The 26,384-nt window shown below is 50.1% G+C and overlaps 1 protein-coding gene across 2 annotated transcripts; it reads left to right on the top strand.

Annotated features, from left to right (window-relative positions):
* The first annotated feature begins 10,165 nt into the window (after positions 1-10,165).
* On the top strand, positions 10,166-25,024 carry LOC121352697 (cartilage oligomeric matrix protein). 2 transcript variants are annotated; one of them, XM_041465867.1, is made up of 21 exons: positions 10,166-10,273; positions 10,431-10,558; positions 12,671-12,751; positions 13,983-14,068; positions 14,652-14,703; positions 15,277-15,449; positions 17,137-17,274; positions 18,208-18,285; positions 18,655-18,822; positions 19,769-19,873; positions 19,996-20,103; positions 20,756-20,915; positions 21,322-21,440; positions 21,737-21,789; positions 22,107-22,300; positions 22,990-23,168; positions 23,329-23,377; positions 23,573-23,769; positions 23,876-24,048; positions 24,188-24,327; positions 24,474-25,024. In XM_041465867.1, the coding sequence occupies exons 2-21, from the start codon at positions 10,489-10,491 to the stop codon at positions 24,518-24,520; spliced, it is 2,370 nt and encodes a 789-aa protein (XP_041321801.1). In that variant the 5' UTR covers positions 10,166-10,273; positions 10,431-10,488; the 3' UTR covers positions 24,521-25,024. The 2 variants fall into 2 exon arrangements, with proteins under 2 accessions (XP_041321801.1, XP_041321802.1); XM_041465868.1 differs by lacking the exon at positions 12,671-12,751 and having other exon boundaries at positions 10,168-10,273.
* Positions 25,025-26,384: the final 1,360 nt, after the last annotated feature.

Genomic DNA, 26,384 nt, shown 5'->3' with positions numbered 1-26,384 from the left:
TCAGATTTTGCTGAGTCTACAGGGTTAGGCTTGTTCTTTCCTCTTTTCCAGAAGTTCCCCTCTCCAAGCCATGCCTGGATATTTGATTTCCTTGGGAAATCTCGGCCCTCTCAGCAGCTTTTGCTGCATTTCATGGCCGGGACGCTCAGCTCTGCCAGCAGAAAAGTTGCTTTTGTCATTCCCATTTCTCCACCTGAGCCTTGAGGTTCCTGGAATTGGGGGAGCTTTTCCTGGAAGAAGTGCTGCAGGCCGGAATGGTTTGTGCAGAAAGCACTCCAAGGCTGCAAAGATGTCCAGGAGGCAGCTGGAATTTAGGGAGAGCTCTTGGAATTCTCTCTCCTGGTGGGTATTTCTCTGGCTGTTGATGAGCACCCAACGTGCCCTGGCTCGAGGGGATGTTCAGGGAAGAACCTGACCCTGTGCTGGCCAAAAGGAGTTGGAATTTCATGGAGGAAACATTGCAAAAATGCACAGGACTGATGTGGTTTCCATCTGGAATTCAAATTAAAGGAATTTGGGACCATCACGATCAGGCCAAACCTGTGCCCTGGCAGTTTTTGGGTGGGAAGAGCAGTTCAGGTGAAGCAAGGGCTGATTCTGGATCTCTCCACAGCCCATGATCCTGAAAATTATTATGGAAAAAGAGCAGCTTTGCCCTTGAGGCTGTTTTTCAGCTCTGGGTGGGGTCAGGAGAAGGCACTGCCAGCTCTCTCCAGAGCCAGTTCATTCCTGGGAGATTTCTGGGGCTGAGATTTTCTGGAAAACTCCAGAGGTTTGGGTCAGTCTCCATCCTCCTTCTTTCTGGAGAGCTTCCCGCCCCTTGTGAGCCTGCACACGCCGTTTTTCCATTTCTCTGGAAGTGACCAAAAACCCCAAAACAACCCCAGAGCCTGGATGATGCTGAATTTTCCTCTGAGCTCATCGAGGATGTCCAAAGCAGCACCATTTGCAGATGGGGCCAAGAATCTGTAATGTCTCAAAGCTGAGCAAAATAAAACGTGTGTGAGAGAAGAGATGGGTGATAAGGGGAGCTGAGGGGGTGGGAGCCAGGGAAAAAAATGGATTTGGGAGTCAGTGGTTGTCCCAAAAGCCATGAGGGGGTGAAATGAGCATTTCCACCAGTGCAGCTGTTGGTTTGAGCCTCTTTAATGAATTATTTTGATTTACATTTGTTAATTACCTTCAGGAAGGAGCTGCAGCTCCAGACTGAGGAGATTCTCCTGCATGGAAGTGTTTCCCACTGTTCCCCATCTGCTGAAGGTTTTTATTGCTGGAATTTCCTCTCTTTCTTATTTGGAAATTCATCTTTTTATAGGAGGAAATCATTCTTTGGAGAGAGACAAAGGACAGGGTGAGGAATCCTGAGGGTGTCCCTGTCCTTCCCCACACCCAGAGCATCTCTGTGCATTCATCCTGCTCCCAGCCGGGATTATCCTTGCTGGAAAACCCCTGGAATGCCTCAGGAAATCCTGGCAGGGGGACACAGGGTGAGGGGCTGACACACCAGGGCTGTCCTGGGACTGTCCCTCTCTGCTCAGCCCCCAGGAGCTGCAATCCTTCCCTGCTCAGGATTTTGGGAGCAGTTCCCAAAGGAATTAAAAGTAAATTTTGGGGAAGAAAACTTCCTTTGGTGTGCTGGGGATGAAATGTCAGCTGAAAGGGGGACAGGCAAAAAGGATCGAGACAAAGCTCTGCTCCACCACCCCCAGGAGAGGAAGAATTCGATAATAAATCCATTTTCTTATTCAAGATTCTCATTTTGCCAAAGGACAACGAGTCCACTTCAAAGAACAACATGGAGAAATTGCTGGTGCTTCCTCTGGCCCTCTTTTCTTTGTGTTCTTCACAAACCTCCCCATTCCACAGCAAAAAAAAAACAACCCACCTATCCTGGAGAGTTCTCATTGTAATTCAGAAAGGTTTTCTCCCCCATTTTCCTATTAAGAAAAAGCCCTTTTTCCTCACACAAGTGTTGAATGACTCCTATTAAACCCAAATTTAAGTGAATTTAAGTGAATTTAATCTCTTCCTGAGACGAGACAGAGAACATTACATTCAATAATCAATTTATTTCCCCTCCCTTTTCTCTGTCCCACTCAGTATTTCCAGTTGGGAGAAAGGGAATTAACACACAGTGATCAATCCTTTCTTCCTCTCCTTACAACTCAAATCTCATTTCCAGCAGGGAAAAGGTTTCTGTCTCCTGCCAAGAGCTGGCTGCAAAATCATTTGTACAGAGCACCTCTTTGATCACTGGTGTCCTGAAAAGACCTGATTGCTGGGTTTGCCTTTTTCCAGCTGTTAAATTATCCCAGCTATCTTCCTGCTGGATTTGTTGAGGGTTTTTTTTTTTTAATGGAAAAAGGGAAAATTGGGAGGGGAAACCCAGCCCCTGTTGCAGTCACCGAGAGGAAGAGGCAAGAGAAGTGGCATCAATTCTGAATTAATCAATTAAAAGTTGGTTTTTGCTGTGTATTCAGGAGATTTGGGCAGGTTTCCTTAAGCAAAGCCGTGGCATGGAAAATCTCTGGAGTTTCCTTGGGATGCCCATGGAAGGGGCAGCTCTGGGGGCAGCGTGGCCACAATTCCTGGGAAATTCCCAACTTCTCATCCCTCTGGGGCAGGACAGGCTGAGAAATGCCCATTTTCCCTGGGGGATGTGCCCAGCTCCATCTCCAGGGGATCCATTCCTCACCTCCCTGGGAAAAACAAGATTTTCTCTGGAGTTCCACCCTGAATATTTCCCTTTTTCTCTGGATTTGGCTGTGCTCCCTGTCCCTGTTTTTAGGGTGAATATTGTCAGGTTCCTTGGGATCCTCCCCATGGAAAGGAGTGATGGAAGCTCTGTCCTGGATGTCCCCAGCTGTGCCAGGAGCCAGCAACCTTAAGGACACCAAATCCTCATCTGAGCCACCCTTGGGATCCCAAAAATACCTTTTTTCCTCCCCAAAATGTGAATTTTTGTGCAGCTCCAGAGCCCGGGCAGCTCCAGCAGCGAGGACATCCCCAGGATCCCTGAGCTCCAGGGTTCTGCCTGTCCAGGGCTCAGTGCCAGATGTTCCTTTGGAGCTGAGAATTCTTGGGATGTGTTCAAAGCCAGCTCAGTGCTCCCTGAGAGAGGTCCCAAAGCTATTAAAGCGTGGACGTGCTGTCTGCCCACCTCCACCTTGATCTCAGAGCCCTGAGCACTTCCAGTCCTGCCTGGAGGAGCCAATTCCTGTTTACTCCTGCCTGGAGACCCCTGGCTTCCAAAATCCAGGAGCTTTGAGCACGGAGAGAGCAGTGGGATGCATCGTTTAGGGGGAAAGGAAAAGCCAGGCTGCTTCGAAGAGCTTTTGGTTTTAAGCTCTGCCATCCCAAAGAGTTTTGGGAACACGGAGCAGCGAATCTGTGTTATTGTCATTATGACTCTGGGAAGTGTTTTTCAGGAGAAAATCCCAAAAAAAAAAAATAAAAGGGGAGATCACAGCCAAAGGGCTTTTAGTGGGAAAAGCTGAAGACTCAGAGCATGAAAGTCCCAACAATTCCCAGCAAGCAGTGATGCCTTTGCTCTCTCATCACTTTGCACCTCTCTCAGACAAAACATCCCTGAGCCTTTCCCGATTTTCCAGCGCGATTCCAGTGAATTCTTCCCGCTTTCCTCGGCGTGTCTGAGCTCCCGCTGGCTGCTGGAGGAAGAGCAGCTCATTGTTACAAACCATCTTCATCCAGAGCTCGAAATCTTTTATTGTCCCCCGCTAGAAAAGGCCGTGAATAGTGAAGGAAAAAATGCAGAACGTTTCCTGCGGGGCTCGCGGGGCCCTCCTGGGGCTGGGATTGCGCCACGGCCGTGCCGGGAACGGCCCTGGCACGATTCCCACCCCATCCCTGGGGCTCCTTCCTGGGGACACGGGGGACACAGTGGTGGGACACAGCTCCTCCTGATCCCAGCCCCCTGGGATTTGTCACCCTCGGGCTTGGTGGGGAGTTTGGGGGACCTGCCTTGGTGTCCTGGCCTCGGCTTGGTCAGCCCAGGTGGATTCCAGGTGTTCTGCTGGGACAGGATCCTGCTGGCTGAGGAATTCCAGGTGTTCTCCTGGGACAGGATCCTGCTGACAGAGGAATTCCAGGTGTTCTGCTGGGACAGGATCCTGCTGGCTGAGGAATTCCAGGTGTTCTCCTGGTACCAGGGCTGGGTGGTCAATCCCAGGTGAATTCCAGATGTTCTCAGGATCCTGCTGACACCAGGACAGGGGTTGGTGAAGCCCAGGTGAATTCCAGGTGTTCTGCTGGAACAGGATCCTGCTGACACAGGGCTGGGTTGGTCAAGCCCAGATGAATTCCAGGAGTTCTGCTGACACAGATCTCAGGTATTTGGGAAGGGTTGGGATCACCAGTGTGGGACCAGCAGTGTCTGAGTGCTGGGAGGCACAGAGCAGATGTGGGATCCAGCAGAGCTCCTGGATCCTGCTTTAGTGCAGGATCACGTCCAGGGTGATCTGGGATCCCTGGATCTGGACAGACCTTGGGGCTGGGACTTGTCACTGCTGTCCCCTCCTGTTCCCGAGCAGATTCCTGGGATGTGCGCAGGTGACCCCACCCCCCAGCCCACCTGAGGGTCTCCATGAGGTTTAAGGTCCTTCCCACCCAAACCAGCCTGGAATTCTGTGATCTGAGTGGAACCAGATCCACTTCACCGGGATCCATCCGAAACCCCGTGAAGAAACCAGAACTTCACACTTTGAATGCTCCATCTGCAAATTCCCAAAATCCCCCATGGAAACAGCTGGAGGCAGGACCCTCCTTCCTGCCCACCTTTCTGTCCCAGACCAAACAAAAACCCTGCTTTTCGAAACCTACACCGAGAAGATTTTAAAAAATTCCAGATTTTCCAGCTTGGTCGTGTTCAAACCCAATTTCACCCGTTGCTAAAACAATCCCAACAAACAGATTCCAAAAGGATCCCCTCAGAGCTGCTGCCAGCACTGAGCTAACGACCTGCAGCCACTAATTAATTAATGATGGGCAGCAGCAGCAGCAGCGATGATGTGAGATAAACACCCAGAGTGATGCAAATATTCAAAATAAATCCATTAATCCTTGGGAAGAGCAGCCCATCCATGGAAAAATCCCTTCCTTTGTCTCACCCTGAGCAGTCTGCTTTGTGTCTGCAGCTCTGAATTCCTCAGGAAATCAAGGATTAAAGACCTTTGTTAAATCACTTTAATGCTTTTTTTTTTTTCCATTTAATCAGTGGCAAAGTGAATTAAACCTGCAGACGGCTCCATTGTGCAATTTAACTTCATTTTTTTTTTAACTTTAGCCTTAATTTTTTCACTTTATCCCTAATTTTTTTCACTTTATGCTTAATTATTTTCACTTTATCCTTAAGTTTTTTAACTTCACCCCTCATTTTTTTCACTCTGTCCTTTATTTCTCCAGCTCTTTTCTTCCCCATTGATGGAATTTGAGCCATGGCAAGGCTGGGTCACCAGCAGAGGAAGGGGCACCTTGGGACCAGGATGGTTCTTTCCAGTAAGGTTGGGCTTCCAAGCATCATTTTATTAGGGTTTATTAGGATTTATTGGGATTTATTAGGATTTATTGAGATTCATTGGGTTTTTTGGGGGTTTATTCAGATTTATTGGGGTTTATTCCAATTTTTTTTGGTGTTTATTGGGATTTATTGGTGTTTATTGGGATTTATTGGGGTTTATTGGGGTTTATTGGGATTTATTGGGGTTTATTGGGATTTATTGGGATTTATTTGTGTTTATTGGGGTTTTTTTGAGATTCCAGGATCCTAGGAAAGCATGGAATTGCACTGCAAGTTTTCCAAACCATAGTGAAGGGACAGATCTTCTCCTGGAGTCCGAGAGGAATAAAAAAAGGAGGAATGAGCTTAAAATTCCCTTAAAACTGGGAATTTCACTGCCTGGGTCCCCCTGACTGGAAGAGAAACCTTTGGAAGCCCAAAGTGGGAGGAAAAGGAGAAGTTTTTTGAAGGCTTTCCTTGTCTCTGCTCTATAATTTGATTTTTTTACACCAGAAATGCATCAGAGCCCCTGTGAAACCCTCCTCACCCCAGCTCCAGGCCGGAGATGTTTTCCACTTATTTTTAGACCCTGACCTTCCAAGGCTGAAAAATAACATTTTCCTCCTTCTGACTTTTGTCCTTCTCTTGGCAGAGGCCCGTTCAAAACAGAGAAATGGAAAATATTTCAACTTTCAGGCAGCAGGAGCTTCTCTTTTTCTTGTTTGTTTGTGAGCTCCTCTCATTTGTGATGTCAAGTCCAGGCAGGAAAAAAAAAAAAAAAAAAAGGGGTAACAAACCTGGCAGGGCCCAGACTCCAAAAAAAAAAAAAACCCCAAATAAACATTTTCTGCTGCATATTTTGATTTTTTTTCAATCAGTAAACCTTCAGTAATCATCCAGCTCCAAGCTGGGAGATGTTTCCCCATCAGCTCCTTCTGAATTTGGGTTTTTATTTTTTTTTTTCAACAGGAAAAAGCAAAGTTTTCTGCTCTGCCTCCTGTTGGAGGTGATTTACAGGGGACTCAGAAAGGAATCAGATGAATCCAAGGAAAATAAAGGTGGGAATGAGCTCAGCCCAACCAGCTCTGCTGGGCTTTGCTGCTCTCAGTGGCCAGAGCTGATCCCAAAAATCTGCTGCAGCCTAAAGAAAAATCCCTTTGGGTTTCTAAAAGGAAAAAAATTTAAAAAATTTTCTAAAAAGAGAAAAAAATTGCCTTTATATGGAGGAGCCTTAATTCCTTTTAATGTCAGTTGTTGGGGTTTCTTGAAGCCTGGAGCAAAAATTGCAAAGGAAATGACCTGACTTGTCAATAATGTGGTTTTGGTGAGTAAATTTGGCTGTTAAATAATAGAAATAATAGAAAATGTGATTATTTTTATAGATCATGTGACCACCATTACATATAAGAACAGATCTATTATTATTATTATTATTATTATTATTATTATTATTATTATTATTATTCTCAGTGTCTAGGGTTATAAATGGGGTTTTGGAAGTGCTGAGCTCTGTCCAGAGGCAGCAGGTGACTCCTGATGGGATTTAAATTAAAAAAAAATCCCTCCCTGACTGGCTGGAGGTCACAAAGGAGTCCCAAAGTGCTTTTTCTCTCCAAAACTGGTGACATGTGGGCCACTGAAAATTCAGAAACCCAGAATTCGCTGGGAGTGAAAATTGGGAACCCAGAATTCACTGAAGAGTGAAAATTTGGGAACCGAGAATTCACTGAAGAGTGGAAATTTGGGAACCCAGAATTTACTGAAAATTTGGGTACCCAGAATTCACTGGAGAGTGAAATTTTAGGAACACAGAATTCACTGGAGACTGAAAATTTAAGAACCCAAAACTCCCTGGAGAGTGAAATTTTAGGAACACAGAACTCAATGGAGAGTGAAAATTCAGAATCCAGAATTCGCTGGAGAAGGAAAATTTGGGATCCAGAATTTACTGAAAATCTAGAAATTCAGAAACCCAGAATTCACTGGAGACTGAAAATTTAGGAACACAGAATTCACTGAAGAGTGAAAATTTGGAATCCAGAATTCACTGGAGACTGAAAATTTGGAATCCAGAATTCAATCATGACTGAAAATTCAGAAACCCAGAATTCACTGGATGATGAAATTTGGGATCCAGAATTTACTGAAAATTTAGAAATTCAGAATCCAGAATTCACTGGAGAGTGAACTTTGGGTGTCCATCGATAATGCGGATTTCTTTGATCAGTAAACACATAAAAATCCATTTCAAATCTATTAAAACACAGAAATCAATCTGAAAGCTCTGGATGACAATTCCAAGTCCCCTCCAGGCCTGATCCAGGATCCCAGGGTTGTTTTTTTCCTGCAAAATGAGGATTTTGGGCTCTCTTTGCCCCCAAAAATCAGATTTTTGCTCAGATTTTTGCTCTCACCAGGGACCCTCTCCACTCTCCATTCCATGGCAATTACATCTCTTTCTTTCTGCACTTTTAGTTTAAAAAAAATCTTTTTTTTCCCATGAATCCTTGGCAAAATCCCTTTTTTCTTCGTGTTCTGTGATAAGAAATGTGCTGCTCCTTCTCTGTGCTGCCTTTCCTGGGGTGGGGATGGGAAAATTCCGATTTTTCTGGGTCTTCCTCCCCCCCAGCTGGATGAACCCCAATTTTCACAGCTCTGGGTGAAAGATTTCATCCCTGAGGATGTGGCACAGGGAATTTCTCCATCATTCACACCTCATTTATTATTTGAAAATTCAGATTATAAAGCAGATTTCCCTTCAGGATATCAGTGGGAAAAAAATCCTCTCTTTATTATCTTTATCATAATAACTTATAGCTTATCTTTAATCATAATAATTATAATCATAATAACAAAAATAATGGTAAAAATAGCAATAATAATGAAAAGAATGATAATAATGTTAGTAATTATTGTAATAATAATACTCATCATCATCTTAATGACAATAATAATTTGAAGAATAGCAATAATAATAATGAAAATAATGATAGTGATAATGATGTTAATGATGATAATAATAATAGAATACTAATATAATAATAATGATGATGATGATGATAATAATAATAATAATAATAATAAATTTAATAATAATAATGGCAGGGGGTTGATTTATCCAGAAATTCGAATTTCTGGATAAATTCCAAAGTTTTGATCCCACAAGGCTCAAACCCTTCAGCCCCTGGCAGAGCCACCCAAATGTCCCTGAGTGCAAATTCCTTTCTTTCCAGTGGGAATTTGCTGCAAAAAAAGGGTAAAAAAATCCATAAATTCCAACATTCCTGGCACACCAAACTGGGAATAATTATTATTTATTATTATTATTATTAGTTATTTTTATTTTTGTTTATTTCTATTTTATTTTTAATTATATTTTGTTTATTTATATTTATATTTGTATTTATATTTATATTTATATTTATATTTGTATTTATATTTATATTTATATTTGTATCTACATTCATATTTATAATTTTATTTTTATTTTCTTTTCATGTCTGTATATTTATATTACCATTTTTTATTCTTTCTCATTTCTTTCAGGGCCTGGGTGGGCCCAGCAGCCCTCAGGGACCTGGAGCTTGGGAGGTCTGAGGTAAAAGCATTAAAAAAATCCCATTTTCTGTAAATATCCCAAATTCCTGCTGCTCCCACTTTCTACAGACTGAGCTTCTGTTTCCTGGGCTTTCCCTGAGCCTCCCCTGATTTTTTTTTTAATTTTCTGTATTTCTGGAATGTTCCAGGCCTTTTCCAACTCCCACCTGGAATTTTTTTTTTTGGGGGGGGGGAAATTCTTGGAAATTTTCCCAATTTTCCCTCAGGGCTGATTCCTCACTCCTGTCTGGGCTTCCTGATGGGGAGAAAAATCTGAAAAATTTCCTTTTTTTCCCCCCTCATTTTTACATTTCATCCTCCCTTCGGGAATCAAATCAAAAAGGATTTTGGGAATAAAAGCCACGGAAATGGAAATGGATCCAATTTGAAATTGGTGAAATTTGTCCTTGGGGGATTTAAAGAGAATTTTTCTGCAGTTCCAGATGTGTCAGAAGGGAAATCCACCCGTGAATCATCGTCTGAGGAAGAAATAAACCCCCCTAGGAAAAAATAATCTTCATTTTTTAAATCTGGAATTTTCTTCCCTGATTTAGCGCCAAAAAAAAAAAAAAAGAAATCTGGAATTTTCTTCCTTATTTTAGCACAAGAAAAAAAAAATCTTGAATTTTTGTCCCTATTTTAGCACAAAAAAAGAATAATAATTTAAAAATCTGGAATTTTTTCCCTATTTTGGCACAAGAAAAAAAAATCTTGAATTTTTTCCTAATTTTAGCACCAAATTTTTTTAAAAAAGGAGTTTTCTTCCCTATTTTAGCACAAAATAATAATAATTTTAAAAATCTGGAATTCTCTTCCCTATTTTAGATAATAATAATAATAATAATAATAATAATAATAATAATAATAAAATCTGGGATTCTCTTCCCTATTTTTAATAATAATAATTTTTCCCCCGGTTTTTTTTTTCCCCCCGGCTTTTTCCCCCCAAAAAAAAAAAAAAAAAGTAAAAAAAAAAAAAAATCTCTTTTCTGTGCTGCGGAGCTGTGGCGCTGTTTGCTCGCGGCCAGCGGTGACGGCAGCGGGGCCCGGCCGGACAGACACACAGACGGACGGACGGACGGACGGACGGACGGACAGGCTGATAAATAGCAGCTCCCGCATGGGCAGCGGCGCAGAGCGGCAGCGCCGGCAGCTCCTGAGGTTCTGCAGCTCCCGAGCTCCTGCACTTTCTGCAGCTCCTGCACTTTCTGCAGCTCCTGAGCCCCTGCAGCTCCTGAGGTCCTGCACTTTCTGCAGCTCCTGCACTTTCTGCAGCTCCTGAGCCCCTGCAGCTCCTGAGGTTCTGCACTTTCTACAGCTCCTGAGTTCCTGAGTTCCTGCAGTTCCTGCAGTTTCTGCAGCTCCCAGAGCCCGCGATGGTTCCAGCCCTGCTCCTGCTGCTGCTCCTCGCCTGTCCCCGCTCCTGGTGCCAGCAGAGGAGGATTGGTAAGGGTTAATGCCAGGTTAATGCTGGGTTAGTTCTGGTTTAGCTCTGGTTTAGCTCTGGTTTAATGCTGGGTTAGCTCTGGTTTAGCTCTGGTTTCATTCTGCTTTAACTCAGCTCTAACTGTGCCTTAACTCTGCTTTAACTAACTTTAACTCTGATATCATTCTGATTTAACTCTGACTTCATTCTGATTTAACTCTTCTTTAACTCTGATTTCATTCTGATTTAACTCTTCTTTAACTCTGATTTCATTCTGATTTAACTCTGATTTAACTCTGCTTTAACTCTGATTTAATGCTGATTTCATTCTGATTTAACTCTGCTTTTACTCTTGATTTGATGCTGATTTAACTCTGCTTTAATCCTGATTTAACTCTGATTTAATGCTGATTTAATTCTGGTTTAACTCTGCCTTAACTCTGCTTTAATCCTGGCTCAATTCTGATTTTTTGAGGGTTTTTTAGGCCGCTCTGAAAATGCTGAGGGGTGGAAGGTGATAAAAAGGGAGGATTTCTCCTGAAAATATTGAGGGGGATTTTATAGGAAAACTGTAAATGCTCCATGGGATTTTTTTCCCAATTTTCCTCCTGAGAGGTGAAACTTCATTGAAGGAAAATCAGGGAAATAAATAATTGAAGGAAAGTTTTATTGAAGGAAAATCAAGGAAATAAATAAGATTATCCCCATCCCACAGAATGTCCCAGCACATCCTTGGATTTCCTGACCTCCAGGAACGTTCAAATTCCACTTCTCCAAATCTGCTTTTTGGGGAATTCTCAGCTCCAGGAGGATTTCTGCCAATCCAAATTATTCCAAATCCAAAATTTACTGGAGACCTCACAAATATTCACCAATTTTTTAATTTTTTGGGGGGGGAGATCCACGAGGTTTTGGGGTTTGTGTGTCCTGTGGAAATGAGGAATTTTTATGAAATCAATGCTGGGAAATTCTCCCTGCTCAGGGATGCAGAGCCAAATTCCAGGTGATTTTTTTTCCCCTGGATGCACAGAGGGGTTTGTGGGATTTATTCCTGGTTTTCTCTTTGCTGTAGGTATGGGGTGGTTTCTGTCAGGGGGTTGGCAAATCTGGGAAAAAAGAGAGAAATTATGGGGGGAAAATGAGAAATTATAGGGGGAAAATGGAGAAATAGGAGGAAAAGAGAGGAAATTATAGAAAAAAATTGAGATATTGTGGGGGGAAAATGATAAATTATAGAGAAAAATTGAGAAATTAGAGAGAAAAATGGAGAAATTATAGGAATAAAATGAGAAATTACAGGAAAAAACCCAGAGAAATGAGGTTGTGCATCCTCATGGCCAACGAGGAGTTTGGCACTGGGATTTTGGGAGAATCCCCGAGTTCAACTCTGTGTCCAGTTACCTTTTCACTCCCAAATTATCCCTAAAAATCCCCAAATCCCAGCAGCACGAGCTCCATCCCTCCCTCCCTGCCTTGGGCACATCCCAGATTTTCACCCCATCCCAAAGGGACCCTGCAAACCCCAAATCCCAACGGGAGGGCTCGGTGGGATCCTTCCCTGGCTGGCCCTGATCCTGCAGCATTCCTGATTTTCCCTGGAGCTCATCCTGACCTCCAGAATTCCTGATTTTCCTCTGGAGTTGATCCTGACCCCAGCATTCCCAGTCTTTCCTGGAGCTGCTCCTGGCCTCCAGCATTCCTGATTTTCCCTGGAGCTCATCCTGACCTCCAGCATTCCCGATTTCCCCTGGAGAGGATCTTGCCCCCCAGCATTCCTGATTTTCCCTGGAGCTCATCCTGACCCTCCAGAATTCCCAATTTTCCCCTGGAGCTGCTCCTGACTCTCCAGAATTCCTGATTTTCCCTGGAGAGGATCCTGACCCTCCAGAATTCCCAATTTACCCCTGGAGCTGCTCCTGACTTCCAGAATTCCCGATTTCCCTGGAGCTCACCCCCAGCATTCCCGGTATTCCCTGGAGCTCACCCCTAGAATTCCCGGTGTTCCCGGAGCTCACCCCCAGCATTCCCGGTATTCCCTGGAGCTCACCCCCAGCATTCCCGGTTTTTCCCGGAGCTCACCCCCAGCATTCCCGGTGTCCCTGGCTGAGCCCCCTGTCCTTTGTGTCCCCAAGATCCCAGCCGGCCCCTCCCAAGCGCCGCCGCCCGCAGGGACCCCGCCTCCAGCCGCGGTGCCGGGAATGCCGCGGGCGCAGGTGAGAGGGGCGCAGGTGAGAGGGACAGAGGTGAGAGGGGCGCAGGTGAGAGGGGCGCAGGTGAGAGGGACAGAGGTGAGAGGGGCAGAGGTGAGAGGGGCGCAGGTGAGAGGGCCGCATGTGAGAGGGCCGCGGCTCCCGTCCCGCAGCCCCGACAGCCCCGGGCTGCCCCTGCCCCTGCCCCTGCCCCGGATTTGCTGCTTTTGGCACCAAATCCCTCCGCAGCGCGAGGCTCGGGGCTCGTGCCCGGGGAGATGCCCCGTGCCAGCCCGGAGCTGCTGCCACGCCCCGCTGCAGCCCCGCATCCCAGCAGGAGCTCCTCGGGATGGAGCCTGAGTCCTGGGGGTTAAATTATTGATACAATTATATCTGAATGATCCCAAATCCCATTCCAGGCAGGAACTCCTCGGGATGGAGGCTGAGTCCTGATCATGTTAAGTTATTGATATAATAACAGATGAATGTTCCCAAATCCCATTCCAGCCCCAATTCCAGGCAGGAACTCCTCGGGATGGAGGCTGAGTCCTGATCATGTTAAAGTATTGATACAATAATATCCTGAATGATCCCAAATCCCATTCCAGCCAGGAGCTCCTCGGGATAGAGGCTGAGTCCTGGGGGTTAAATTATTGATATAATAATATATGAATGTTATCCATATAATTATTATATTCATATAATTATTGTTCATATAATAGAAAATAGTATATGAATAATAATGAAAGTATTATTAATATGATTATCATTAATATATGAATATATATTAATGTAAAATATTATTAATATGATTGTCAATATATGAATATATATTAATATAAAGTACTGTTAATATGATTCTTATTAATGTATGAATATATATGATATATTCTTATAAATATGTATAAATATTTAAATATATAAATATAATGGATCCATATAATAACATATTTCATATAAATAGACATGTTCATATAATAAAGTATTATGATTCTTATTCGTATATAAATATATTCATATATTATATATTCATATAGTAATATAAATATTTAAACATACATTATCATATTTTCATATTTTCATATATATTCATAGATATATATTATATAAATATATATACTCATATAATATATATGAATAAAAACCTTCCCAGGTTTATAATCCACTCGATTATAAACTTTCCCAGATTTATAATCAGCTGGATTATAAACCTGGGATCTTCTGGGATTTTCCAACAATTTTGGGGTTTTTTTAGGAGGAGAAGTCGGGCCAGAAATGCTGCAAGAAATGAGGGAAACCAACAGGGTGCTGCTGGAAGTTCGGGATTTGTTGAAGCAGCAGGTGGGTGAAAAATTCCTCATTCCTGATTTCCTGAGCTCTGGGAATTCTCTGCTTCCTGTGCAGAGTGAGCAGATTATTGCTGCAAAACTGAACTTTGCAATTGGGAGGTAAAGTTGGGAAAAACTCCCAGGCTGGGAGAAACTTCAAGGTGGGAAAAAACCTTCAAGTTGGGAAGGAATTCCAGTTGGAAAAACCTTCGAGTTGGGAAAGAATTCCAGTTGGAAAAACCTTCGAATTGGGAAAGAATTCCAGCTGGAAAAACCTTCAAGTTGGGAAAGAATTCCAGTTGGAAAAACCTTCGAATTGGGAAAGAATTCCAGTTGGAAAAACCTTCGAGTTGGGAAAAACCTAAAGGAGGAAAAAACCCTACAAGTTTAATTTAATTTAATTTCATTTATTTTTTAATTTTTTAATAATTTTATTTATTTATTTATTTGTTTATTTTTAGTATTTATTAATTTAATTTAATTTTAATTTTTTTATTCATTCATTCGTTATTATTATTATTTATTATTGGTTCATTTCCCACCCCGGGAGTGCCGGGATCCCGGTCCCGGCTCAGCCTGGCGCTGTTCCCCTGCAGATCAAGGAGATCACATTCCTGAAGAACACGGTCATGGAATGTGACGCCTGCGGTGAGTGCCCGTGTGCCCCTGGCCCTCTGCTGCTCCTCTGCTGCCCCTCTGCTGCCCCCTGCCCCTCTGCTGCCCCTCTGCTGCCCCCTGCCCCTCTGCTGCCCCTCTGCTGCCCCTCTGCCCCCTTCCTGCCCCCTTCCTGCCCCCTGCCCCTCTGCCCCTCTGCCGCCCCAGCCTTTTCTTCTGCCCCTGGGCCATCAAGTGGGCTGGTGGCTTTGGGACACCCCAGGTGGTACTGGTGGCTCTGGAACACCTCAGAGCTGGGCTGGTGGTTCTGGGACACCCCATGGTGGCTTTGGGACACCCATGGTGGCTTTGGGACACCCTAGATCTGAGCTGATGGCTTTGGGACACCCCGTGGTGGCTCTGGGACACCCCGTGGTGTCTTTGGGACACCCCAGGTTGTTCTGGTGGCTCTGGGACACCCCATGGTGGCTCTGGGACACCCCGTGGTGGCTTTGGGACACCCTAGATCTCAGCTGGTGGCTTTGGGACACCCCGTGGTGGCTTTGGGACACCCCAGGTTGTTCTGGTGGCTCTGGGACGCTGTGCTCAGCCCCTGCTGTCCCCCAGGCATGCGGCCGGAGGTGACAGGTCCTGTCATCACCATGACGCAGTTCAACCGCTGTGTCCCCAACCCCTGCTTCCCGGGCGTGCCGTGCACCGAGAGCGGCGGCAGCTTCCGCTGCGGGCCCTGCCCCGCCGGCTACTCCGGGAACGGCACCCACTGCAGCGACATCAACGAGGTAACGCCGGCACGGGGGACACCGGGGACACCGGCGCGGGGGACACCGGCATGGGGGACACCGGCGCGGGGGACACCGGGGACACCGGCATGGGGGACACCGGCACCGGGGACACCGGGGACACCGGCATGGGGGACACCGGCATGGGGTAACACCGGGAATACCGGCACGGGGAACACCGGCACCGGGGACACCGGCACTGGGGACACCGGCACGGGGGACACTGGCATGGGGTAACACCGGCATGGGGGACACCGGGGACACCGGTACGGGGGACACCGGCACGGGGTAACACCGGCACGGGGAACACCGGCATGGGGGACACTGGCACAGGGGGCATGGGGTGACACCGGCACAGCCTCGGCCCCGGGCCGGGAGCTGCCTCGGGGCTGCGAGAGCCCTGCGGGAGCTGCGGGAGCTGCAGGTCCGTGCCTGGCACACCCTGGGATCCCTGCAGGAGCTGCACTCTGTGCCTGGCAGACACTGGGATTCCTGCAGGAGCTGCAATTCTGTGCCTGGCAGACACTGGGATTCCTGCAGGAGCTGCAATTCCTGTAGGAGCTGCAATTCTGTGCCTGGCACATGCTGGGATTCCTGCAGGAGCTGCAATTCCTGCAGGAGCTGCAATTCTGTGCTTGGCACACACTGGAGTTCCTGCAGGAGCTGCAGTTCTGCCCGTGGCACATGCTGGGATCCCTGCAGGAGCTGGGATTCCTGCAGGAGCTGCACTTCTGCCCCTGGCAGACACTGGGATTCCTGCAGACTCTGGAATTCTGTGCCTGGCCCTCCCCAGGGAGGGTTTAGGGCCAGTCCAGTCCCAACAAAATAAGTGCTGAGGTTTGTGCCACACAGGGAGGGGAGTTTGGAACACCAGAGCCACCTCCTCTGCTGAGGAGTTGTTGGAGATAAGATTTATTAGGTGTGGAATGGAATCAAAGAGTTCCCAGATAATCCTTGAAACAGCAAATCTGAACCACAGGGATTTGTTTCTGCCCTTAAATCAAACCTTGCTGGGCAGATACCGTGTATTATTTTTAGGAAATCTTATCTTTTTTAGGAAATGTGGCATTCCACCAATTTTAAGCTCTGTGTGTGTGCAAAGCTCTGCTCATCCATGGATTTTTTTGTAGGGCTCCTGAGCTCTGTGCTTCCCAAACCATGAACTTGATTATCCCACTCTTGCAGAGCCTCAGTTGCATTTCAATTTAAAAACCTGCTGAAGGCTCCATGGGAGATTTTGGGATTGTCAGTCCAAAATATGGGTTCCACTGTATTCCTGTGATGCATCTGCCAGCACAGAGCATAAAATCCAGGGGAAATAATGAAGTGTTGGAGGAAGCAAAGCATTCAAAGCAATTTTGGAAAGAGTGGTGAACAAACAACTCGAGTTGTGTTTCAAGGCCAGGGTGAGGAATTGTCCAGTCCCCTGGACTCTGAGGATTCCAGAAAGGAAAAGGTGAAGCAAGAGCAGCTCCCTGCCTGGGCTCTGGTGTCACCTGAGGACAAGCAGAGCTCAAAGTGGCTTTGTTCTGCTGCACCCCAGGGGGACACCCAGGCTGGGGAAGCGCTCTGAGGAACTCCTCTGCTGTTTTATCTCCCTTCCAACTAAAACTCCCAAGAGCTGGACGTGCCCCAGGGCTGGAGCTGCCCCCTGGCACAGCCCTGGGCACCCTCTCTCTTGTTTCAGTGCAATGCCAACCCCTGCTTCCCGAAAGTCCAGTGCATTAACACCAACCCCGGCTTCCGCTGCGACCCCTGCCCGCCCGGCTTCACCGGGCAGCTGCTGGAAGGGGTGGGACTGGCCTTTGCCAGGGCCAACAAACAGGTGAGGGCCTGGAATGTTCTGTGTCCCTCGGAAGCTGGGAATTCTCTCCCCTCTGCAGCTGGGACTCAGAGGAATGTGAAGAATCGGGAGGGAAACTGCGAGGTGATGGTTGCTAAGGATGGAAGGGATTCCTGGCTGATGGGAGGGGCTGGGAGGGAATTCCCAGCCCTGGAAGTGTCCCAGGACAGCCTGGAGCAGCTTGGGATAGTGGAAGGTGTCCCTGGGGGTGGGGATGGGATGATGAAAGGTCCCTCCCAAAGGGATTAAAGGTCCCTCCCAGCCCAAAGCGTTTTGGGGTTCCATGGTTCCATGTATTGGTGGGAATGCAGGGAGAGGAGAGTGCCCAGGATGTCCTGGCACCTGAGCCCCAGAGCCACCTCCCCTGTGCCAAAATGGGGCTGGGCAGAGCATCCCAACGCCTCTGGGGCTGTGGGGCCATCCTGGGGATGGGAACAAAAAGGGGAATGGGAATGGGAATAAAAATAGCAATGGGAATCCTTCCTGCTGGACACAGAAGAGTTCCTGCAGCTGCTGCCACCCCCTCCCGGCTTCTCTGACAGCTCCAGGCAGATTAAAAATCCCAACAGCCTGTGCTGATTGGGGTTTTTAGGGGTAATTGTCCCACATGTGGCTCTGGGAATTTGGGGCTGGTTGTGGGATGCAGCCACTGAGCTTCCAAATCCATGGAGCCCCTTCCACAGTGAGCATATTCCAGCAGCTCAGCTCTGTTCCCAGGCTGGAATCTGCTGGCTCTGGAGAGGGGTCTGGAGCCCTGCTGGGAATACCTCAAGCTGCCTCAAGCTTGTCAGCAGGAAAGCTCACTAGTCCTGGGCTGGTGAGGTGTGCCAGGCTCTGCTGCTGCCCCTGGCCCTGCCCAGGGCTGGGGTTTGGGCTGGGCTGGAGGTGAAGGCAGCTCCTGCTCTCCCCGGGCAGGTGTGCACCGACATCAACGAGTGTGAGACTGGAGCTGCCAGGAACTGTGTCCCAAACTCCATCTGCATCAACACTCGGGTAAATCCTCAGGAGTACGGGGAGGATCCAGGGATGGAGCACCCCTGGAGCTCTGGGAGGGCTGGGGGGGTTCACTGGAGAGTTCAGAGCCCTGAAGGGGCTCCAGGAGGGCTGGAGAGGGACTGGGGACAAGGCATGGAGGGACAGGACACGGGGAATGGATTTAAACTGGGAAAAGGGAGGTTTGGGTGGGATATTGGAAAGGGATTCCTGGCTGGGAGGGAATGGGATGGAATTCCCAGAGGTGGCTGCCCCTGCATCCCTGGGAGCATTCCAGGCCAGCCCCCGGGGTAGGGGGAGGTGTCCCGAGGAAGGGCTGCAGCCGGGATTTACCGGGATTCGAGTTCCTCGTCCCCATTTTTCCCGCAGGGATCCTACAAATGCGGGGCCTGCAAGCCGGGCTTCGTGGGCGACCAGATCAGCGGCTGCAGGAGCCAGACAGCGACCGGGGCACGGCGCTGCCCCAACGGCGAGATCAGCCCGTGCCACGAGAAAGCCGAGTGCATCGTGGAGAGGGACGGCTCGCTGTCCTGCCAGGTCCGGGCACTGCTGCCACCCTGGCACCGGGGCGGTGCCACCCTCCCGGGACTGGGGTCGGGTCCCACCCTATCGAGATTGGGGTCTGATCCCACCCTCCAGAGATTGGGGTCTGGTCCCACCCTCCCGGGACTGGGGTCTGGTCCCACCCTGTCGAGATCTGATGTCTGGTGTGATCCCGTGGGATGGAAGGGTCTGGTCTGACCCTCCCGCACATGGGGTCTGGTCCCACCCTCCTGCGATCTGGGTTTAATCCCAGTTTCCATGCGGATGGGGTCGGGTCCCGCCCTCCCGAGATCGGGGTTGGGTCCCACACTCCTGTGGGTCTGGTCCGACCCCCCAACAATTGGGGTCTGCTCTGATTCCCCCACGACTGGGGTCTGATCCCAAACTCGCTGGGATTGGGGTCGGGTGTGATCCCAAACTCGCTGGGATTGGGTTCGGGTGTGATCCCAAACTCGCTGGGATTGGGTTCAGGTGTGATCCCAGCTCCCTGCGATTGGGGTCGGTCGGCTCTCTCCTCGTTCCCTCGTCCCCCGCTCCTCTCCCGGGTCTGCCACTGCCCTCTCCTGGAGAGCGCCCTTCCCGATCCATCCCTGCTCGTCCCTGTCCCTGAGCTCCTCCCTGCGCTGCTCCCGTCCGGCTTTTTGGGGTTTTCTTTTCCCCGAAGCGCTGCGAATCTGTGGGGTGCGGAATTCCCTGGAGCTGAGCGGGGAGGATCCGCTCAGCATCCTCAGAGCCGAGTTCTGCTGCTCCTCCTCACGGCCCAGCAGCAAGCAGAGCCGGATCCGAGCTGGTGAAATTCCAGAAATGTTTCTCCCGGGCGTTATTTCCCTGCAGGGTTTCACATCCCGGGATCTGCGGCGTTTCGTGCCGTTTCTCTTGTAAATCCTGGCGTTTCGGGGGGCTGACTTGGTGACTTTGTCACTTTGTGTGTCTGTTGCAGTGCCTCGTGGGCTGGGCAGGGAACGGCTACGTGTGCGGGAAGGACACGGACATCGACGGCGTCCCCGACGAGAAGCAGCGCTGCTCCGACAAGAAATGCCGCAAGGTGAGGGAGGAAATCCGGGAATTTCATCCCGATTTCCCTCCAGGACAAGACTTGGGTGCTGCTTGAGAGCTCGGAGCTCAGGCTGGCCGCCGTCCCATGTCCCCGTGTCTCTGTCCCGGCAGGATAACTGCGTGACCGTGCCCAACTCCGGCCAGGAGGACGCGGACAGGGACGGCATCGGGGACGCCTGCGACGACGACGCCGACGGGGACGGGATCCCAAACGCTGAGGTTGGGCTGCTGCTGCCCCCGCAGGGCTCCGGCAGGGGGAATGCAGGGGTCCCGGGGGAATGCCGGGGTCCCGGGGGGAATGCAGGGGTCCCAGGGGAATGCAGGGGTCCCAGGGGGAATGTAGGGGTCCCGGGGGGAATGCAGGGGTCACAGTAGGAATTCAGAGGTCCCAGTGGGAGTTCAGGGGTCCCAGTGTGATTTTAGGGGTCCCGGTGTGAGTTCAGAGATCCCGGTGGGAGTTCAGGGGTCCCAGAGGGAGTTCAGGGGCCCAGTAGGAATTCAGGGGTCCCAAAGGGAGTTCAGGGATCCCAGTAGGAATTCAGGGGTCCCAGAGGGAGTTCAGGGGTCCCAGTGTGATTTCAGGGGTCCCAGAGGGAGTTCAGAGATGCCAGTGTGCTTTTAGGGGTCCCAGTGTATATTTAGGGATCTCAGTGGGAATTTAGGGGTCCCAGTAGGAATTCAGAGATCCCGGTGGGAGTTCAGGGGTCCCCAGAGCCTCTCTCGGGGGCTCTGAGGGTCTCAAACCAGGCTGAGGAACCCCGTGACGCTGACGGGACCCCAGGAGGGCTGGGGAGCCTGTCCTTAGTGACCGCTGGCCGTGGCCCCCCGAGGCGGCGCTGCTGTCCCCAGCCCGCGTCCCCTGTCCCCGCAGGACAACTGCGTGTACACGAGGAACGCGGACCAGCGCAACGCCGACAAGGACAACTTCGGGGACGCGTGTGACAACTGCCGCCAGGTGAAGAACAACGACCAGAGGGACATCGACGGCGACGGCAGGGGCGACGAGTGTGACGATGACATGGATGGGGACGGTGAGGGCGGGCGCGTCCCTGCTTCCTGCTGGGGTGTCCCCAGCCCCGTTCGGGGGTGACAAACGGGGCGGTCCCCGCGTCCCCGAGCTCAGGGTGCTGCTCTCAGCCTTTGCTTTAGTTTTGTTTTTATCGCCCACCGTCACAGCCAGCCTCGTCCTGACTGCTTTGTGCTGCGTTTTAAGGGGGGAATTTGGGAATGTCTGAGCTGCCGGCAGCTCCTGGCTCGGGGCTGGGGGAGTCAGGGTTGGACACAAACCTGGCTGGCTTTGGAGACTGAGCTGAGCACAAAAGCTGCTCCCAGCAGCCAGGAATCCCAGAGAACACCACCCCCAAACCCTGAAATCCTTGCTTCAGCCATGAATTCACCCCCTGGATTTTTGTGGATCCACTCTGCCCTGTTTTCCAGGGATCAAAAACACCATGGACAACTGCAGGAGAGTGCCCAACCCTGACCAGAGGGACGGGGACGGGGACGGCGTGGGGGACGCCTGTGACAGCTGCCCCACCCTCAGCAACCCCGACCAGGTACAGAGCCCCCGGGTGGTCCTGCAGGGCCGCTCCTGTCACCCCCTGTCACCCCCTGTCACACTTCCAGCTGCCGCCCTCCTGTGGCACAAAAGGAAATTCCCTCTGGAGCAAATATCAGCCAGGGAGGAAATTCGGCACTCTGGGCTCTCCCTTCCTGCCCTGTCCCACTGCTGGAGTTCCTCAGAATCCCCCCAAAAATTCCCACAGAAGCTCTCCTGCTGTTGGCAGCTCTGTGTTCTCTTCCTTGCCTTTTCCTCTGGAAAATTTAAATTATTCTGCCTTTATTTTTCTAGAAAGACACTGACCACGACCTGGTGGGAGATGTCTGTGACACCAACCAGGACAGGTGAGAGCTGCAGAAATTAAAAATTCTATTTATCTGCGTGAAATCCTGGGGGTGAAGGCACCAAAGGGCTGTGAAAACCCGGCTTGGCCTTACCCTATAAAAAACAGAGGTTTAGAATTTTCTTCAGACCTCACTGGAAGGAAGGAGCCCCCCCAGAGCTGCCCATTTTCAGCAGAGACATTCCTGCCCCGTTCCTGCTGTGACCTTTGAGGCTGAAATCAGCGACGCGGCTCCCGGCGCTGGGGGAGCCTCCGGTGCTGGTGGCCGTGGGTGACCTGTCCCTGTCCCTGTCCCTGTCCCTTCTCCTTCTCCCCCAGCGACGGGGACGGCCACCAGGACTCGAGGGACAACTGCCCCACGGTGCCCAACAGCTCCCAGGTGGACACGGACGGTGACGGGCTGGGGGACGAGTGTGACGAGGATGATGATGATGATGGCATCCCCGACTTCAGACCCCCCGGCCCCGACAACTGCAGGCTGGTCCCCAACCCCGGCCAGGAGGACTCGGATGGTGAGGGAGGGATGGGGGGACGGAGGGATGGGGGTCCTTTGGGGGTCCTGGGGTCGCTCCGGGCTCTGGGATGTGCAGGAGTTCGGGTTTTGTTGGCACTGACTGGTGCCAGGCCTGGGACATGGCAGATGGCCACAGTGCCAGCACTGGGGCCAGGTCTGGGGCCAGGCTTGGGGCCTGGGATCAGGTTTGGGATCATGTTTGGGTCAGGTTTAGAATCAGGTTTGGGGCCATGTTTAGGGCCATGTTTGGGATCATGTTTGGGATCAGATTCAGGATCATGTTTAGGGCCATGTTTGGGATCATGTTTAGGATCAGGTTTAGGATCATGTTTGAGATCAGGTTTAGGATCATGTTTGGGGTCAGGTTTGGGGTGAGGTTTGGGGTCAGGTTTAGAATCAGGTTTGGGGCCATGTTTAGGGCCACGTTTGGGATCATGTTTGGGATCAGGTTTGGGGTCAGGTTTGGGATCAGGTTTGGGGTCAGACTCTCTCTCCCAGAAGTGTCTGGGCTTTGAGGGGTTTCTCTGGCAGCAGGAGAAGCCTCCAGGTTTCTCTGCAGCTCCTCAGGGTGTCCCAGTCCCTTGGTGCCCTCAGCTGCCCCTGGTGCTGCCCGAGGCTGAGCAAACCCAGGGCAGGAGCTGCTGCTCCAGGCTCCTTCCTCCTCCTCCTCCTCCTCCTCGTGCCCAGGGGACGGCGTGGGGAACCTGTGTGAGGATGACTTCGACAGGGACATGGTGATCGACAGGATCGACGTCTGCCCCGAGAACGCCGAGGTGACGCTCACCGACTTCAGGGCCTTCCAGACCGTGGTGCTGGACCCCGAGGGGGACGCCCAGATTGACCCCAACTGGATCGTCCTCAACCAGGTAGGGAGAGCTCCAGCTGGGAACAGTCCTGGAGGGTTTTCCCTAAAAGGCTCCGTGGTTCTGCAGTGCCCAAATCCCCGAGTCACAGCCCTGGAGCAGCACAAGAGGGAGTTTGGTGTGTCTGGAATTGCACTAAAGAGTCACAATTCCTCTCTCCCAGGGCATGGAGATTGTCCAGACCATGAACAGCGACCCTGGCCTGGCTGTAGGTGAGGAATTCCCCTTCTCCCTTTGGGAAATCATCACTCAGTGCTGCTCTGATCAGCCACTGCTTAATGACTCCATCCACTGCTTCCTGCAGTGCACAGAGTCCAGATTCCCCCTGGCAAAATCCACCTCCCCAGCTGAATCCTGGCTCTGTTCTGTCCAGGAATGCTGAGTGTCTGTTCTGCTGCCCCTGACAGGGTACACAGCCTTTAACGGGGTGGACTTCGAGGGCACCTTCCACGTCAACACGGCCACGGACGACGACTACGCCGGGTTCATCTTTGGCTACCAGGACAGCTCCAGCTTCTACGTGGTGATGTGGAAGCAGATGGAGCAGACCTACTGGCAGGCAAACCCCTTCCGGGCCGTGGCAGAGCCTGGCATCCAGCTGAAGGTAAAGGAACCCTGCAGGAGGAATTCCCTGCTGGATTTTTGCCTTGGGATAAGCAGCTGTGTTGAATCCTTTGTGCACACGTTGACCAGGCTCTCCTCTGTCCCAGGCAGTGAAATCCAAAACGGGCCCTGGGGAGTACCTGCGGAATTCCCTGTGGCACACGGGAGACACCACGGACCAGGTGAAGCTGCTCTGGAAGGACCCCCGGAATTCGGGCTGGAAGGACAAGACCTCCTACCGCTGGTTCCTGCAGCACCGGCCCCAGGTCGGCTACATCAGGTGAGGCTCAGGGCAGGACCATTCCCAGCAGGGAAATCAGCCCCAGGGAGCCCCAGAACGGTTCTGGAGGGGAGCTCCCTCCTCGGGCACTCCCAGGGACGGAGCAGCTCCTGCCACTCCCTGCCTCGCTCCCCTCCAGGGCTCGGTTCTACGAGGGCCCCGAGGTCGTGGCAGACACTGGAGTTGTCCTGGACACCACCATGAGAGGGGGACGCCTCGGGGTCTTCTGCTTCTCCCAGGAGAACATCATCTGGTCCAACCTCCGCTACCGCTGCAACGGTGAGTTCGGGAAGGCAGACTGGGAATTCTCCTCCATTTTCCAGTCGTGGACACCTGCACAGCCACGGCAGCGGGGCAGCAAACAGGACCCGAGTCTGTTTCTCCCTGCTGTTCCTGCCCCTGATCTCTCTTTGCTTTAACCTCAGACACCATCCCAGAGGACTACGAGACGTTCCGGTTCCAGCAGGACTAATCCCCGTCCTGCCCCCGCCCCGTGCTCGCCCGCCCCGCTCCCGCTCTGGAATCCTGCCCCAAGAGCTGTCAGCACCTCCCACCGCGCCCTCGCAGCCTCCAGCTCCCCTTCCCCAGCAGCAAATCCCTGAAAATGTTACACAGATCCTCCGGGAAGGGCAGAGGTGGAGACAGGGAGTGTGAGCAGAAGGCTGAGCTGCTGCAAGCCCCAGCTCAGCGCCGTGCTGGGAGCTCCCCGCAGCAGCCGGGATGGTTGGAGTTCCTTTGGCGTGGATGAGTCCCAGGAATCTTCTCCCTGCTCCAAGGAGTGTGAATGTTGCTTTCCTTTTCAAGACCTGCTGCAAAGCAAACTCAGCACGAGTCTGAGAGGGACACGTGGAGCAGCCTCGGTACAAGTTGCTCATTTTAATAAATGAAAAAGCACTTTAAGGAGAGTATCTTTGTTCTGGAATGTTGGAAAATAAACACTTGGAATGCTGGATAATAAATTCTGGATTTCTCCTTGTTCACGTGTGTGTTCTCTCCACTCTTCTGGAGCTTTTTCCTTGCAGATGTGGAAGGGAGGAACCCTCCAGGGCTGAGCTCAGTGGGGCTGAGAGAGCCCTGGGCTGGATTGGGAATTTTCTTGGAAATGCCAATGCATGGAGGCACCTTTTCCTCAAGAACCTCCCTCTCCTCAATCCTGCCCTGCCTGCTTCTTGCTGGAACAACAATTCAAGCTTCCCCCTTTTTTCCAAGGGATTCTCTCCCTTTTTCCCATGGGATTCTCTCCCTTTTTTCCACAGGATTCTCTCCCTTTTCCCACGGGATTCTCTCCCTTTTCCCACGGGATTCTCTCCCTTTTTTCCAAGGGATTCTCTCCCTTTTTTTCCCAAGGGATTCTCTCCCTTTTTTCCAAGGGATTCCCTCTTTTTTTCCAAGGGATTCTCTCCCTTTTTTCCACAGGATTCTCTCCCTTTTTTCCCAAGGGATTCCCTCTTTTTTCCAAGGGATTCTCTCCCTTTTTCCAAGGGATTCTCTCCCTTTTCCCATGGGATTTTCTCCCTTTTTTCCACGGGATTCTCCCTTTTTTCCACGCTTTTCCCATCCCACCCCTCCACCCCCCTGAAGACAAGAGCCACCGTTTTTTTTTTTACCCCTTCAGGCCTTTATTTTGATAAAATTGGTCAAGCCCACATAAGGCAACGCACACACGGCTCCGCCCGCCCCCCGCCCGCCCCAACCGCCTCGGAAAATAAATAACACAAACCAAGAGAGGACTCCATGTAGTGTTTGGCTTTGCAGTATAGAAATTCCACACAATGATTCTGTTGTGTTGTTGTTTTTTTTTGTTTTGTTGGGTTTTTTTTTTCCCTGTTTAAAAAGGTAAAAATGATTTATAATACACAGTCAGAATGTCGTGGTGCCCGCATAGAAAACCGACATGCAATCCATGCCTACACTGCGCCGTATAAATAAGATGCAACTCAAAATACAAAGAACAGGAACACTACAAAGTTTAATTCTAAGAGGGAAGGGAGGTTTGGGGTTTTTTTTGGGTTTTTTTTCCTTTTTCCTGGTTGTTTTTTAAAAAGGACAGACACACGTAACAAAGGCTACCTGCGCTTTCACATTGCCATCACAGTGACGGGGGGGCCGTTGCTCCGAGGAATAAACGCGCTGGTTTTGGGGTTTCTCCCGAAAAAAACAGCCAAGGTCGGGATCTGCGGGGGGAGGAGGGGCCTTCCCGCTTCCTTCCTGTCCAGAGGGGGTTTCCAGGGTCTTTCCTTAAGGGAATTAAGGAAATTAAGCTCAAGCCTTAATTGTTGTTTTGGCAGAAATCCAAGGTTTTAGGTCCGAGGGTTCGTTTTTGAGGGAAATTTAGG

Source organism: Pyrgilauda ruficollis, unplaced genomic scaffold (assembly GCF_017590135.1).
Source record: "Pyrgilauda ruficollis isolate IOZ18807 unplaced genomic scaffold, ASM1759013v1 scaffold192, whole genome shotgun sequence".
NCBI classification, from domain to species: domain Eukaryota; kingdom Metazoa; phylum Chordata; class Aves; order Passeriformes; family Passeridae; genus Pyrgilauda; species Pyrgilauda ruficollis.
This window is presented reverse-complemented; position numbering and strand designations above follow the sequence as displayed.